Genomic DNA, 15,700 nt, shown 5'->3' on the forward strand with positions numbered 1-15,700 from the left:
AGAGTGAACGCTGGCGCGAATGGCTGCCGCTGCTCACCTGCACACAAGAAAATATCCCGTGACTGTAAAGTGTCCTTGAGAGTTTTGAAAGGCGCTTAGAAATGAAATGGATTATTATTATTATTTGTGTGCCTGTGCAGTCTAGCGCCTGGCAGAGTAATCATGTAGTACTCTTCCATACCAGCATGTGGCAACAGCGGGTAGTTGTGCGTCACTAATTCGCTTTGAGACAAGTGAATTAGTGACGCATGGATAGCGCGGCAAGTGCAGATTGTGGCTAGCGGGACGACGGTCAAAGTGATGAGGTTTTTGAAGAGGAAAAATGCTGATTCAGAAGTGGACCCTGGACAAAGCCCGCACCCAAATGAAGGCCCTAGTATGGATGGAGGTAAAAAAAAAAAAGCAAAGACAGTGACGTCGAGCAAAGTTTCTGGCGCGAGGCAATACAACGAAAGCTATGTTTCATTTGGATTTACTTTTTTTTACCCGAGATGCTACGGCACCGACTCCATTGTGCTTGGTCTGTGGTGAAAAGCTCTCCAACAGCGCTATGGTCCCAAGTAAGCTTAAACGCCATCTCCAAACGAAACACCCCTCAGTTGAAATGAAAATCTGCTTACAAGTTCAGATAAAATAAATGATTTTCGTTAATTCAAAGGTGCACCTCTGACAGCATCATGTGGAAAGGGGCAATCTTGAAATATTCCCACTCACCAATAAATGGCAAGATGTCAATACTGCTGCACTGTGTGAGTTAATAGTGAAACATCTGAAAACTCTTGAGGAGAAGATGACATGCCTCCACGGAGCACCTTGGCTGGGTTAGGGACCCATTCAGCTCAGCATCAGCTGTTGGAATAAACATGTCTTTACAGGAGCAGGAGGAACTAACTGATCTGAGACAAGATCGTGGCCTCAAGCTAACCTTTGCTGATCTACCTTTGGACAGTTTTTGGTTGGCAGCTACCAAGGAGTTCTCCATGCTGGCTAACAAAGCTATTTTGACATTGCTCCCATTTTCCACAACATATCTGTGTGAGGTGAGCTTTTCAAGCCTGACTGCAGTAAAAACATAAGACAGAGAAAGACTGAGAGCTGTGGAGGAAGAGCTTCGTGTGTGTCTTTCATCCATCATTTTCATCCAGGATATCAGCTCTGTTCGTCCAAACAGGCCCAGGTTTCACACTGAGTAAATAAAAATATGAAAGATTATAAAATACCTTTTTCTTTGTATTTAGTTAAATCCTATGTTATAACATCATTCTTCAACCTTTAAAAAAAGCTTATATTACCAATATAACATATTGTGACGTCTGTTGTCCTTTAAAGGATGTTTCATAGCATCTAAAATACCCAAAACATGCAGTATGATATTTTTATTCAAATGCAAAACACCAATAAAAATTACTTAAAGTGTCCAAAATCCGCAAAAAAATTTAGCTGCGAATTGGGCATTTTCAGAAAGTCCCGCCCACAGTTCGTGATGTCACATCAAGACGTCTTGCATTCCTGGAGAATCAAAACAATGGCTTCAGATTCGGAGAATATGCTTTCTTGTCACACATCCAGTTATGAATATGATTCAAATAGTTCTGAAGAGGAAAGCATACATGCTTGCAATCGATTAAAGAAGTCCTTCCGTGTCATTTTGAGGCTTCTGGACGGCAAGGTATCGTCCCAGAAGAGGCAGAAAAAATGACGACCACCTCCCGTGAGGAATGAATCAACCCGTTCCACAGGCTGACAAACTCCCTCCATGGAGCTTGGATGCCCTCCTCAGGCGGCTCTTGGGTGCAACACGAGGTCCCCAGATCAAACGTGTACAGCAAAATACATTGACGTGATGGAAGGACCGCTACAATGCGTCTTTTTTCCGTCAGGGGCGTTCCTTTAGTGAAGTCACCTACGGACTCGTCACCAACTCAAAAACAAGACTTCCGAGTCTTAAAACGTTAAACATAGCTATATGCGGTGGACTCTTATTAAAATAGGCTCAGTAGAAGTCATTTGAAGCCATTTCACAAATTATGGACACCACTTGTCCAGAAACGTCGGTTGTCCTTTTAGACATTAGTTTGCATGAAGGTAAAAAATAATATTAGGTTGCACTAATGACGTATTAGCGTAAATAAAAATTTAAGTATTAGCTTTGACAGATTATGTCAACCAATAAATGTGTTTGTTGGTCAAACATAAAGATTGGATTTGTGAGAGAGAATTTTTTTTTCAAGGTAGGATCAGAGCATTGTCATCAAATGGTGAGTAATTTTACTTTATTATAATGTTATTGTTTGAGTTGGTGCTATGTGTGTGTGTGGGGGGACATGTAAAATGTCTTTGAGAGTTTTGAAAGGCGCTTATAAATGAATAATAATAATTATTATTATTATTATATTTGTTGTTGTTGGTGTTGTTGCTGCTGTTGTTATTGTTCTTATGAGATATCAGTGGAGAGCAACTGCCACAAAGGGACCTCATTTGCTCGACGATAACTGTACACAGGGCTCTGGCAATGAATGGGTGACATCGTGTGGTTGGAGTGCAGATTACACTGGAAGATTTTGAACCATTGTTTGTAAAACAAGGCTAAATTAAACCACATTGTCCTTTAGGGACACATGGACTAGGATGGTAAATGTGTTTATTAGCTCAATTTATATTTTTAAAATTAGAAATATGATAATAGCTCGCATTTAGAATTGTATTAATTTGTTGTGGAGAATCCAATAAAAAAATGGACAACCTGGAAAACCTCCTCCGGAAATGAGCATGATGGTCACGCCCCTTCCCCAAACGTTTGCTGTAAGTCTGACTTCCTATTTGACTTGAAAGCATGCTAACGAAGTGTCTTTTTTGTACGTTTGTTTGTGTGCATACTTTGTTCGTGACTTCCTTAACGACCATTTTTAAAATTCTAAACCATTGTTAATATATCGATAATATCAAAACTAATCAGGCCAAAAATATATGTGGACATGTCCACCCACTTCAACCTCTAAAAAACGATTAGCCTTTCCATGGTTTGTTCAAGAGTGAGTAAATGAGCAGCTCTCCGCAAACATAATGCTACCCGCGAAGCCCGTTTGGTTTATGTATCTGTATTTTGTATATACCTACTTTTTCACCGCCAACGTGAACGTACTGGATTTCACAACAGTATTTTTCCTCTCCATGTCTGTCTATATGGAATCAAAATTAACATTAGTATTGCTAAATGGCCCAAATCTACGAATAGTCGCCACCCAAATTCACAAGGCATATTTAGTGTATACTGTTATCCACTTCAACTTGTAAAATAAAAATCACACCCTGAAGTAGAGAAGAGTAGGAATGTGCCAATGAATTTTGGTCACGACTGACCATTTCAAACACCAACCCAAGCCAGTACAAAACAAAATTACAATGCTAAGATGGTTATGCTTATACACACACAAACGACTCCTTTATGCCAGCATAAAGCTTCCCAATGCTTTCCATTATTGTTTTATCACGTCTGTTGTGACAATTTGTCCTCCAGAGGGAGACAAAGACCAAAACGTGACCAAGAACCCCCCCAATCAACGTGCCACCTATGCGTGGAGTGCTGCACTCAATTATTATTAAATGATGCGTGTGGGCATTAGCTCTCTTGAAATTGATTCGACATCTCAACCAAATGTGATTTGTAGACATGATCTTGTCAAAAAGATTGAAAGGCGTACCGAGATTTAGTAACACGATAAGGCAATATGGTGGTAATATGTGGAGTAAAAAGCCTGAGGTTGAGATTTCAATCACATCAAACGCTGATGGACACTTTTTGTCCTCCTCAAATACATTTTTATTTAAAGATGACATACAGTATGATGATGTACAGAAAAGTACAGTCAGTAAAAATAGTCTCAGACAAATAGCATAAGAGTAAATATAGATTTTGAGATTATAAGAATATCGTAGTTGCAGTAAAAGCAGAACGTTGAATCAAGCCTCGCAGTATTCAGATTAATTATGCATCTTGTAGTAATTTCAATCAATATAAATACATGGCTGAATATATACTAAATCATTGGAGATAGGTCAAAAGGAAACTTGAAATGAAACATTAGAAATAATTAATTTATACAATATCATACCAGCTGTTGATTTGTCATCCTACATTTGTTTACCAAATACGTATTTATACAACACAATACATTTTTATTCAATTTTTTTGCTCCTTTGCACTTCATCACTATTTAATTAAAAAACTTCAATTAATTTGCACACCGGCAATTTAAGTGTCGACCACTTCTACACACCCCATCATTGTTCTTCATTTAATACAGGCACGTTTCTAAAGCAGCGCACACTGCGAGAGGGATCTATTCTTAAAACATATGACTGCCTCTGTATACAACCATTTACTTATCACTAGCTCATAAATTGTAATATATCTATTGTTTTCCATGCAGTGTGCTGCACACATGTGATTCTATCGCAAAGTGACACACAGCCTCAGCACATTTACAAATTACAAATCTTATTTTGTTGTCTTTTTCCCCATACATCAGGAGAAGCGAGTGGCTGCCTCGAGAAAGATTGTTTGCAGCTTTGATCCAACCTTAATTTTGGAGCTCAGCAGAGCTGTCACTCAGCGGTAAGTTAAGTTGAGGAGAAACTTCAAATGTAATCCAGACTGATCAGTAACTGACGGGAACGATTAAAAAGTAAAACTGCGTAGACGTGATGATTTTCATTCACAATGGCAGGGGACAAGCAGCAAAAAAAAAAAAAAAAAAAAAAAAAACACAAAAAAAAAGAAAAATCTCCACAGGGGGGAAGTTGCAATCAGTCACTTCCAGGCACACTGAGTAATTACGATTCTCACATGAAAATGAGTCTTTACATTTGTACTAAGCACTTGCTTCATTTGAAATTGAATTTGCGCACAACAGGGGCTCACCGAGCTTTTAGGAACGGAGCACTGCTTGATGATTGCAAAGGTCTATCAATTTAATACAATACATTTTTCTCAAATAGTTATCCACTATTAATGGGAGGAATTAATAATTTAAATATGAAACACTGATCTTGTTAACGATTTCTCACAATCATGATCAACAGTTCTCGAACAAAGTAAGGTAAGAAATGTACACTCTGCACTTATTCTAGGTAAATATAGCATCTTCAAGTGCACAGGTGTCCAAGTCAAGGCCACATCTGGCCCTCCATATCATTTTCTTCGGCCCACGAAATCAAATTCAGTTAGTGAAATTCCATGATGCTTGTTAAAGTCCGACACAAAATTTCAAATTGTCCCATGTGAACCACAATAGCTGTCATTATTTTTTACTTACATTTGAAAACTTCATTCATTAATTTGTTGTGTGCTCCATAATAAGTGGAGGGGATGAAACATTTTAATGGCTTTCCCAAATCTATAACAGAAATAGTGGCCCGCAGCAAAAAAATGAGTTTGACACCCTTGTTACAATTTTTGCACGAACACATATATTCATATATTTTCTTCTTCTTCTTCTTCTTCTTCTTTTTCCTTTCGGCTTTTCCCTTCAAGGGGCCGCCACAGCGAATCAGTGTCCTCCATCTTCAAAGGTTTTATTTGCATGTTTGTTTTGGCCATATATTCTGAACACATATATTCTAGAAATATTTATTTTTAGCCTTGCCATGTGTCATTAAGCCTTCACAGCCTCAACCATCCAATCACAAAGTAAGCAAAAAAACCTTTGATGAAAAGAAAAAAAATATTGAAAGAACGTGTTACTTGTTTAATTGTAACATCCCATTAACTCATTCACTGCCAGACGTGCAAAAATGTGTCCACTCCAGTGCCAGGGTTTTTGTCATTTTCACTCAAATTCCAGGACCCACAGAATATTGAGTTTTAAAGGTGTAAATAAATGTGTCCATAATTTGTAAAATGGCTTCAAATGACTTCTACTGAGTGTATTTTACAAAGATTCCAACGCATATAGCTATATTTAACGTTTTAAGACTTGCGCTGAATATTCAGGAAGTCTTGTTTTTGAGTTGGTGACGAGTCCGTACGTGATGTCACTAAAGGACCGCCCTTGACCGTAAAAAAGACGCATTGTAGCGGTCCTTCCATCACGTCGATGTATTTTGCTGTACTTGTTTGGTCTGGGGACCTCATATGGCACCCAAAAGCCGCCAGAAGGCCAGAAGAGGGCGTCCAAGCGCCATATAAGGAATTTATCAGCCTGTGGAAACGGAGGTGGCCACAGGAGGTCGCCATTTTGTGCCTCTTTTTTTTTTTAGTGAGAGATTTCCCCCCAATGTTGCCTCAAAATGGCATGGAATAAATTATTTAATCGATTGCAAACATGTATGCTTTCCTCTTCAGAACTATTTGAATCACATTCATAACTGGATGTATAACAAGAAAGCATATTGTCCGAATCTGAAGCCATTGTTTTGATTCACTAGCAATGCAAGACGTTTTGGCGTGACGTCACGAACTGGGGGCGGGACTTTTTGAAAATGCCCAATTCGCAGCTCAATTTTTTGCAGATTTTGGACACTTTAAGTCATTTTTATTGGTGTTTTGCCTTTGAATAAAAATATCATACTGCGTGTTTTGGGTATTTTAGATGCTATAAACCGTTTTTCTGGTGTCAGTTAAAAAACAAAAAAGTGACGTCGGTTGTCCTTTAAGACTACATTAACATTCAATGCAGCGTAAGAAACCTTCGACGATCTTGTTTCATAAGAAAAAAAAGAGTTAATTCCCAAGTTATATGGGTCTGAGATGTCAGTGGGGGCAGCTGTACAAAAAGCAAATGCTGCCCTATCGCGGAAGGGAAAAAACATTGCCAGAGGTCTGACCTGCGCTATGTCGGCACCCCCATACAAGAAAAAACAAAACCCGAACAAATTTGGGAATGGCGCTTAACGTTATATTTTAAATTACCGGCTGGTCCTCGTGAACTTGCACTTGGGGCAAAGCAGAGAGCTGTAGTTGGAAAGCATTTTTTCCTTATTTTATAATTATTAGAATGTGCACGCGTACCAAATGTTTTAGCAGCAGCTTTGCATGAATGAGCATGAAAAAAAATGTACAACGTTCCATGTGGTCCTAACATGTTTGCATATATTCAACTAATGACACGCCTTACATTACATACACATTACATTAGAGGTTCTGAAAGCAGGGGGGGGGCAGACATCTGGGGCTCCGAAAGCAGTCAGTTACAACTCCGGAAATGTCTTAATACGTAAATACGTAAATGGATCATTATTTAACTCATTCACTGCCAGACGATGTGCAAAAATGTGCCCTCTCCATTGCCAGGGTCATGTTCATTCAAATTGCAGGACCCACAAAACATAGTTTTAGGACTACATAAACATTAAATGCAGTTTAAGAAACCTTAGACTCTCTTCTTTCATCAGGAAAAAAAGAGTTAATTCCTAAGTTACATAGGTCTAGAGTTATATGAGCTTGAAATGGCAGCTGTACAAAATACAATACATATATATTGATTTATATAGCTGAAGCTGTAACAAAGCGCTAACATGGACAAAAGGTAAATGCTGCCCCCTCTTTGAAGGCAAACACATTGCCAGAGGTCTGACCAGCGCTTTATCGGCAGAAAAACAAAAACCCGAACAAATGCAGGAATGGCGCTCCACGTCACACTTTTCAATTCCCGAATAAATTTGGGAATGGCAGCGAATGAATTGGTATTATGAGGGAGTCCTTGGAGAAAGGTTGCGCCCTGTAAGGGGGGGTCTCTGGACCGCAAAAGTTTGAGAATCCCTGCGTTAAAGTACTGACAATCAAGTGCCACGTTTGTGCTGGACTTTACATTCAAACGGATATGGACAAGGTCTGCTCGACATTCACTGCAAGCACCTTCCAAAGGTCAGATGGAGGTATAGTGCCTCCCAAAGTTGTTGAGTCGGATCTTCTCTGGCAAGATGATGTTCACCGAGTGTTCCGTGTCCTCGTGGCACGACCCGCCCGCCTCTTTCAGCAGGTGCTCGCGCTGCTGCCGCACGAGCTTGCTGTAGTTGGCGTTGACCAGCCACGCCTCACATCGGCCAAACAGCACGATGCCCGAAGTGGCCAGAATGACCAGGCAGGTGAGCAGGGCCAGCATGCCGAAACACACCAGCTGACCGTGACTGGAGAGCACGCCGGGGGAGTGGTGGACCGTCTCTTTAAGCGTGATCTTGAGCAGATCCCTCTCGGGCGGTTGGAGAAGCTTGTGGAAGGCGTGGGCAGGAAGCGAGTAATGCTGCGGAGTTAGCGAAAACACCCTGTGCTCGGCGGGCTTAGCCGCAAGCTGCTTGGGCTTGTTTTTGGGACGGTGTTGCGCGGAACACAGCTTGCCCGAAAACCATTTGGGGCAAATGCAGCGGAAATTTCCATCAGATTGTCCGACACACGTGGCCCCGTTGGCGCAGGGTGCGGCGGCGCATGCGGAGAAGTTGCCAGTGTCGTTGCAAGTCGAACCGATGAAGCCCGGCGGGCAGGAGCATGTGAAGGTCGCGCCGTGGTCTGTGCAGTTGCCACCATTTTGACACGGATTGGAATGACAGATGTCAGGCGTGATCTCGCAGAATTTTCCAGAAAATCCAGCGCTGCATAAACAGGAAGCTTCCAAGGTGGCATCCGTTTCGGTACAAGTACCTCCGTTCTGGCAAGGAGAGCTGGAGGACAGAATGGAGAAGATATTGGTCAGGAAGGTGTGCGCCGACAGTTTAGTGGATAGATTCGTCTGAGATAAAGGGTTCTTTTGATCCCCACCAAGAGTCACCGTGAATCGTTGTCTGTATGTTCAACGCAATCCTAAAAAATACAAATAAAATCCTAGAAATTTGAAAAATTGCTTTATCCCTCACCTTCATTTGCCTGTTTTGTGAGGTGTCTCAAGCTCATGTCCTAAGGTCCCTTTTGTTTCATTTTGTGTTTCCCTTAACCCCTTCCCCAACAATTTTCTTGGGTGAAAAACGTTCCTTTTTCAGACTACCGTATTTTCCAGTGTATAAGGCGCACTCAAAAGCCTTGATTTTCTTCACAAGATGACCCCGCGCCTTATACGCAGGTGCGCCTTATGTGGAGTCATATTGAGCCACAACACGTCTTGCAACTAGACAGCTGCCACCGACTCCACTTCCTCCTGTAGAAGTAGTGCGTAACCCTAGCTTCTACTGTAGCGCCTTATAATTGGAAAACTTATATATTTATATATTTTATTTGGAAAACTTTTTTCATTCGTTGAAGGTGTGCCTTGTACTCCAGTCTTCTTCTTTTCCTTTCGGCTTTTCCCTTCAATGTGTTGCCACAACGAATCAGTGTCCTCCATCTTCAGAGGATTGATTCAGATGTTTGTTTTGGCCAAGCTTTGACGTCGGATGCCCTTCCTGACACAACCCTCTGTATTTATCCGGGCTTGGGACCGGCACAATAATATACTCCGGTGCGCCTTATATATGGAACAAGTTTGAAAATACACCATTCATTGGGGGTGTGCCTTATACTGCGGTGCGCCTTATACACTGGAAAATACACTACTTTTTAAAAATGTATCTTCGATATGGTATTGTTGATGCTGGCTATGAAAAGAGTTCCGAAATCCTGCCTAGTTTATTCAGCAAAACGATTAGTCTCTACCAGTACAGAAATGAGGGCGGCTGTCCAAAATACAATAAAATGCAATACATACATATTGGTTTATATCGCGCTTGAACAACAGCTGAAGCTGGAACAAAGCGCTAACATGGAAAAAAGGGAAATCCTGCCCCCTCCTGGAAAGGAAAAACATCGGCAGAGGTGGCTTTATTGGCACCCATGCACGAAAAACCAATACCTGAATAAATTTGGGAATGACACTCTACGTTACATATTTACATACATATAATACATATTTTCAATTCTCAAATACATTTGGGAATGGCAGTGAATGAGTTAAAGATCATGTGCAAGTTAATGATGCTCCTAAGGGCAGTATATTCGGCCCCCTGATTCTTCAGTTGCCCCCCTCGTACTAAATTCAGCTACTATCATCTACACGTTTCTTGTGGGGTTTTGCATAATTGGTAAAAAAAAAAGTTGGATGGACGGGCAGACATATGTTTGGATGGTTAAGTCAATACTGTGGATGGAGGGATTGATAGCCAAACAGAAAGATAGGTTGATCGGTAGAAAGAACATATTGATTTTGAATCCAGCAAGCAAGAGGTTCTTGTCACCTCTTTCCTGCCTCAGTTCTCATCCGATTCGTTCTTCATTCTTTATTTCTGTCATGTGTTCAATTTGTCACATCAGTCGGTTCACTTTATAAGCCTTGCCCGTCAGTCTGTCTACAATATTCTTGACTTGTTAAAAAAAAAAACAGTATTTTTTCTGTGTTGTTTTGGTTTCAAAGATGTCTTGAATATTTTGCACATTTCATACTGATGAATTTACAATTCAATCATTGAGTTTTTGATCGTATCACACCTTCATTTTTGGTCATGGTCTGCTTTTATAAACAGAAGGCTGTTTTATGAGGTGCCTCAGGGGCCCTATCTTGGAACCTTTTCAATTTCACAATTTAGTCCATTTCACTTAAAATAATAAGCTAACTTGATATTTATGCAAAACCCCCCACAGAAGTTAATTTAACAGTAACTAATCTACCCAGAGACAGGTTACAATCACATTACCTGAAATAAAAACCACAGCAAATTACATATTTGTGACTCTGGATCCATTATAAAGCGGCCACACTTTGAAAACATTTAATGTTGGAGCAGAATCAATGAGTCACGGCCCTTTGCACCGGGGGCGTTGCTGCCTGCGTGTGACTAATACTGCATCTTCCCGACGCATTGCTATTGTGTCTCGTGTTTGTGTTGGGGGTCATTGACTTCGGAATAAGATGTTTAAATGAAGACCAAGCGCCGTGAATGCCAAGTGAAGGTCATCACATCTAATTTTTAGTATAATAAGATTCAGTGTATACCAGCACTCTGACATGCATGTGAAAGATATTGGATCGGGGGGGGAGGGTTCTTGGCTTGGGTTCACGGGGAGGCTCCCCGACTGACACACAGCATTTTGAAGACTGCGTCAACATGCCATCTCATTGATGTGTCAAGGTTTGGGGCAAGCACATATTCTCTCCTCAAGCTTAATAATTACAGTATTCTTCTTCTAATACTGTCTTCAATAGATGAAAAGGTTTCTTCAGCCGTCATCTGTACTTGAAAGAAGTACAGATGACGGCTGAAGAAACCTTTTCATCGATGGACCACTCCTGTACGACTGAGAGCTTACACAGACGTAGTGTCTTCAATACAAAGAAAGTATACCTCAACCTGAAAGGACAGTTAGGGCGGCGGAAAAAAATCATTGGCACCGCCCTTCCCACTCTCGAGGCCTTGCACACTGCAAGAATCAAGACAGCGCCAAAAATCCTACTGGACCCTGCCTACCATCTTTTCCTGCTACTCCCTTCAGGCTGGCGCTACTGATCCACTACCGCTACCAACAAATCCAGCAAACATTCTTTCCCCGTCACCATTAACTCTCTAAACTGTAACGAGAATCTAACTGTATAGTGCCTCTTTGCAATTTTGCACAACCCTGTGGAACAGCATCCCGTTAGAATCATTGTAGCTCCAGCTCTGTACTCACTTGAACCACTGTCTTCTTGATACTTTGCACATTGTCTCACAGTTGTTCCTGAGAATGTACCATTGACATTAAGGAATTAGATTAGATTAGCCTTTATTCATGTCCTCCATACTTATTTATCATGTCTTATTTATGATGATACTATTACTTTGGTGAGGCCTTTTGTCCCTGAGGTCCATTTGTGTCCTGGAATAATAAATAAAATGGTCGCCTTCAGAGGGACCAAAGACGTTTGGCAAAACACTCTGTTGTCAAATTCCGACTTCAGTTCTCGCTTTTTCTGGTCAACTGATATCCAAATTCAATTCAGTTCATGTTGATTCGTCATCCTCAAGAGACTGAGAACTGAAGGAATCAGTAAACCAAATCCAATTGGACTTCTATGGGAACGACAATAACCCTTAATCTGGAACCATTATTATTATTTTATTTTATTTTTTTAGATTGGGAGTTCAAATGGGCGCTGTATGCCTCATGACGACGATGCAAAAACCAAACGAGTTCTATTTGTTAATCAGTAAAGAACAGTAGAATTCTAGGTTCCTGAACTAATAAGGTGACAAATATTTCATTTTACCACGGACAGAGGTAATCTCAAGGTGGTTCAAAATTTGAAATCTGTAAGAATATCAGGGAGTGAAAACCTAGCCTCAGTAAATCTGATTTCAGTCGGCATCACATATTATTATTATTATTATTATTTTGCTTTGGAGCAGAAACAATCTTCCTTTTGGTGAGCCACGATTGTCACAGCTGAGCACTCATATGGATGACTCAAATGGAGTGTTATTTCTTTTTAGAAGGGGCATCTGGAACTTTATTGTCATAAGGTTAGTAGATGAAAGCTGTTGGAAACGGACGTTTGCGCCATTGTGGGAGTGATCACAGCTGACTTGCTACTTGGCCAATGGAAGCAGCGCCCTTTAAATTTAACACAGGAGTGGCGCCTACGTGCTAATGGCATAAATTGACTCACACATTTTTAAGGTAGGGGTTTCTTGAATACAAAACATGGGGTCAGAGACAGCAGTTTTTTATCATGCACTATTGTCAAGTCATAGTATGACAAAAAAATAGCAAAGAATGGACTTTTGATTTTATTTTTCGGGATGATCGTAGATGGCTACGTTGATGACTGGAAAGCTGCCGTATGCTAGGTTTTGTTTTTTCATTTTTGGGTGTTGATACAACGCTGGCCATAGCCTCTGGCCATTTTTATTCTTTTCCACACGGGGACAGCATCCCCCGTGTTAGTGCTTTGCTCCAGCTTCAGCTGTTGTTCATATGTATGTATTGCATTGTATTTTGGACAGCCGCCCTCATTTCCAGCTCAAGAAGAGAGACTAAGGTTTCTTCTTTCCACTTGTCTAGCAGTGAATGAGTTAAATAGAAATTCCTGTACAATTAAGCCATTCACTGCCAGACGATGTGCAAATATGTGTCCACTACAGTGCCAAGGTTTTTGTCATTTTCACTCAAATTGTAGGACCCCCAGAATATTGAGTTTTAGGACTACTTAAACATTCAATGCAGCGTAAGAAACCCTATACTCTCTTCTTTCATCAGGAAAAAAAACAACTATTTCAATCTTACTTGGTTGTAGTAGAGTTATCTGTCTTGAAAGTGGGGGTGGCTGTACGAAAGGTAAATGTTGTTGCCTCGTGGGAAGTAAAAAACATTGCCAGATGTCTGACCAAAGCTTGAAATGCACCTCCCCCAAGAAAAAAACAAAACCTGAACAAATTCAGGAATGCCGCTCCATGTCATGCTTTTCAATTCCCAAATTCGAGAGTGGCAGTGAATGAGTTAAAGCAACAGATTGGGCTCTGTAGTTCGAGGTACTAATTGTGTTTAAAAATTCAACTAAAAAAATTAATGAATTAGTGTACCCATCCATAAGACAGATGTTCCTCCTCAACTGACAGGTTGGTCCAGCAAAACCTTGGGGACAGACGCACAAGTATCCCCCCTCTCCGGTCTCTATGCAGGTGGCATTCCCAGAACAAGGCTGTGACGAGCACAGGCGAGTATCTGCAACGACACACACACAGACACGCACACACAGGCATAAAAACGCATTCTCTTTGGATCTGGCTCTCTATTCCTTTTATTAAAAATTTCTCTCCACCTCCCACATACTTGGCACCATCTCTCCTTGTGTCCTTTATTTCCACTCCACCGCTATGACATTCTCTGCTGTAACTCCCAAATCACATACCTTATAATGGGGGAATGTGTTCTCAAGTACTTTTGTTTCACGACCAAGGTGACCTTTAGCAACCTTCACTCACCTCTCCATCCCCCAATCTAAAAATAAATCACAAGCTCGTCTGCCTCTGTATGTGTGATACTTAACGAGATCTCACCTTGGTCACAAAGGCTGCCCACCCAGCCCTGCTGACAGACACACTGCCACGCTTTCTCACAGGAGCCATGTAGGCAGCCCGGGAAGGGGATACAGCGCTCGCAGTGCTCTCCCTGCCAGCCTGGTTTGCACCTGCGAAAAAAAATACATAATTGGGAACAATCCTGAACTATTAATACACCCATGTTGCTCCTGTCCCCATAATGCCAGTGTGCTGTGATGAGATGAGGCTTTGATTATAACCAGAAAATCCATTGTTTGAGCAAACAAAATGTCGGTTTGGCAATTGATGGAAGAGAAACGATCAAACGGCTCTCCAGGTGATATATTAAAAACACAGGATATGAGTTTTGTTGTTGTTTTTTTAATCGCAAGCATCGCTACCTGCACTTTCCCGTCTTCTCACAAAAGCCATTCTCGGCGTTGCAGCTGCATCCCCAACCTCATGAGAGGAAAAAAGAGATGTGTTGTTTTATTCATGCTGTCGTATAACAGCAATAAGAATACAAAAGCCCATAGAGTTGACAATGTGACTTATCGTCTAATCGAATTACCTCCGGCGACGCCTGTTACGGCTACAAACAAGAGTGCGGCCGTGAGATGCATTGCGATGGTCAGTCTGGAATGGATTCCTACAAATAAGAAATACAGATTCCTTTAATAGTTTCCACATGCAAGATGATTCACTGTAGTTCAGAGTTGACAAATTAAATACACCCAAAAAAGTTGAGCGAACAGTAAAAGGCATGCTTTTTTTTTCCCGTCGTATCTTTTTTTTTTTATTCTAGTGAATACGTCTGCATGCACAAAGCAGCCGCGCGTTAGTCATCAAGAGACAAAGGGATAAGCCACTTCCTAAAGCTTCACTTTTACCATAAAAATCCTTTTGAGTCATTCATACGCAAACAATCTTACCTATGTAGCACCTGCGCGCAGTCTCCGGGTGATGCGACTCATTTTGAGGCATGCGTCAGGGCTGGGGGAGCCAAGAGCCAGGGTGCGTAGATGAAAGTGATAACGGGGCTGCTCTAGATGGAGAGGTAGGCAGAGGGGTCGGGGGATGAGGGGGAGGACACGGATGGTTTTGACAGGACTGCTGCATCGAGCAGCATCCCGATGCAACAAGCTCCTCCTATTCCATAAAGGGGAAAGCGTGCGTAAAAGCAGCGTGATACCCCCCACCCCTCACCAACCCTCTTCCAAAGGTCTGAGGTGCAATCAAGTGCCACCCCTGTGATGCCATCGACTGCCAAAGTAAATAGTGATGATTTTGTATAAAAACAAATAAAAATAGCATCAGGAAAACTGAAAGGTGATAATTGTCTCTTATACACCGGTGTGCTGTTGAATTCAAATTGATGAAATACAGCGACTCATTTATTAGATTAAATCAGAATAAGAAAGCCTTTAATAGTTCCACAATGGGGAAATTTGCAATCTAAAGCAGCAAAATTGAAAGGGGGTGTGTGTGTGTGTGTGTGTGTGTGTGGGGGGGGGGGGGGGGGGGGGCAAAAGACGAACACAGTTCTATGCACAAAAGAAAATGAGCCTTTGTCTCGCAGTGGAGAAATTTACATTTCACAGTGGCAAAAACGAAATACAGGAACAGCTGTAAAGGCAGCCACTTCACAGTGGCAAAAACGAAATACAGGAACAGCTGTAAAGGCAGCCACTTCCGCGGCGCCTTCATGAGGTCAAAAACAACAAAA

General features: G+C 41.3%; 1 protein-coding gene across 1 annotated transcript; it reads right to left on the minus strand.

Annotated features, from left to right (window-relative positions):
• Positions 1–4,607: 4,607 nt before the first annotated feature.
• dlk1 (delta like non-canonical Notch ligand 1) lies at positions 4,608–15,397 on the minus strand. Its single transcript, XM_089005153.1, has 6 exons — positions 14,907–15,397; positions 14,546–14,623; positions 14,376–14,433; positions 13,993–14,123; positions 13,516–13,657; positions 4,608–8,655 (listed from the first exon to the last, which is right to left on the minus strand). The coding sequence occupies exons 1-6, from the start codon at positions 14,956–14,958 to the stop codon at positions 7,866–7,868; spliced, it is 1,251 nt and encodes a 416-aa protein (XP_088861279.1). The 5' UTR covers positions 14,959–15,397; the 3' UTR covers positions 4,608–7,865.
• Positions 15,398–15,700: the final 303 nt, after the last annotated feature.

Source organism: Hippocampus bargibanti, linkage group LG09, assembly GCF_051943395.1.
Source record: "Hippocampus bargibanti isolate YZ-2025 linkage group LG09, ASM5194339v1, whole genome shotgun sequence".
NCBI lineage: Eukaryota > Metazoa > Chordata > Actinopteri > Syngnathiformes > Syngnathidae > Hippocampus > Hippocampus bargibanti.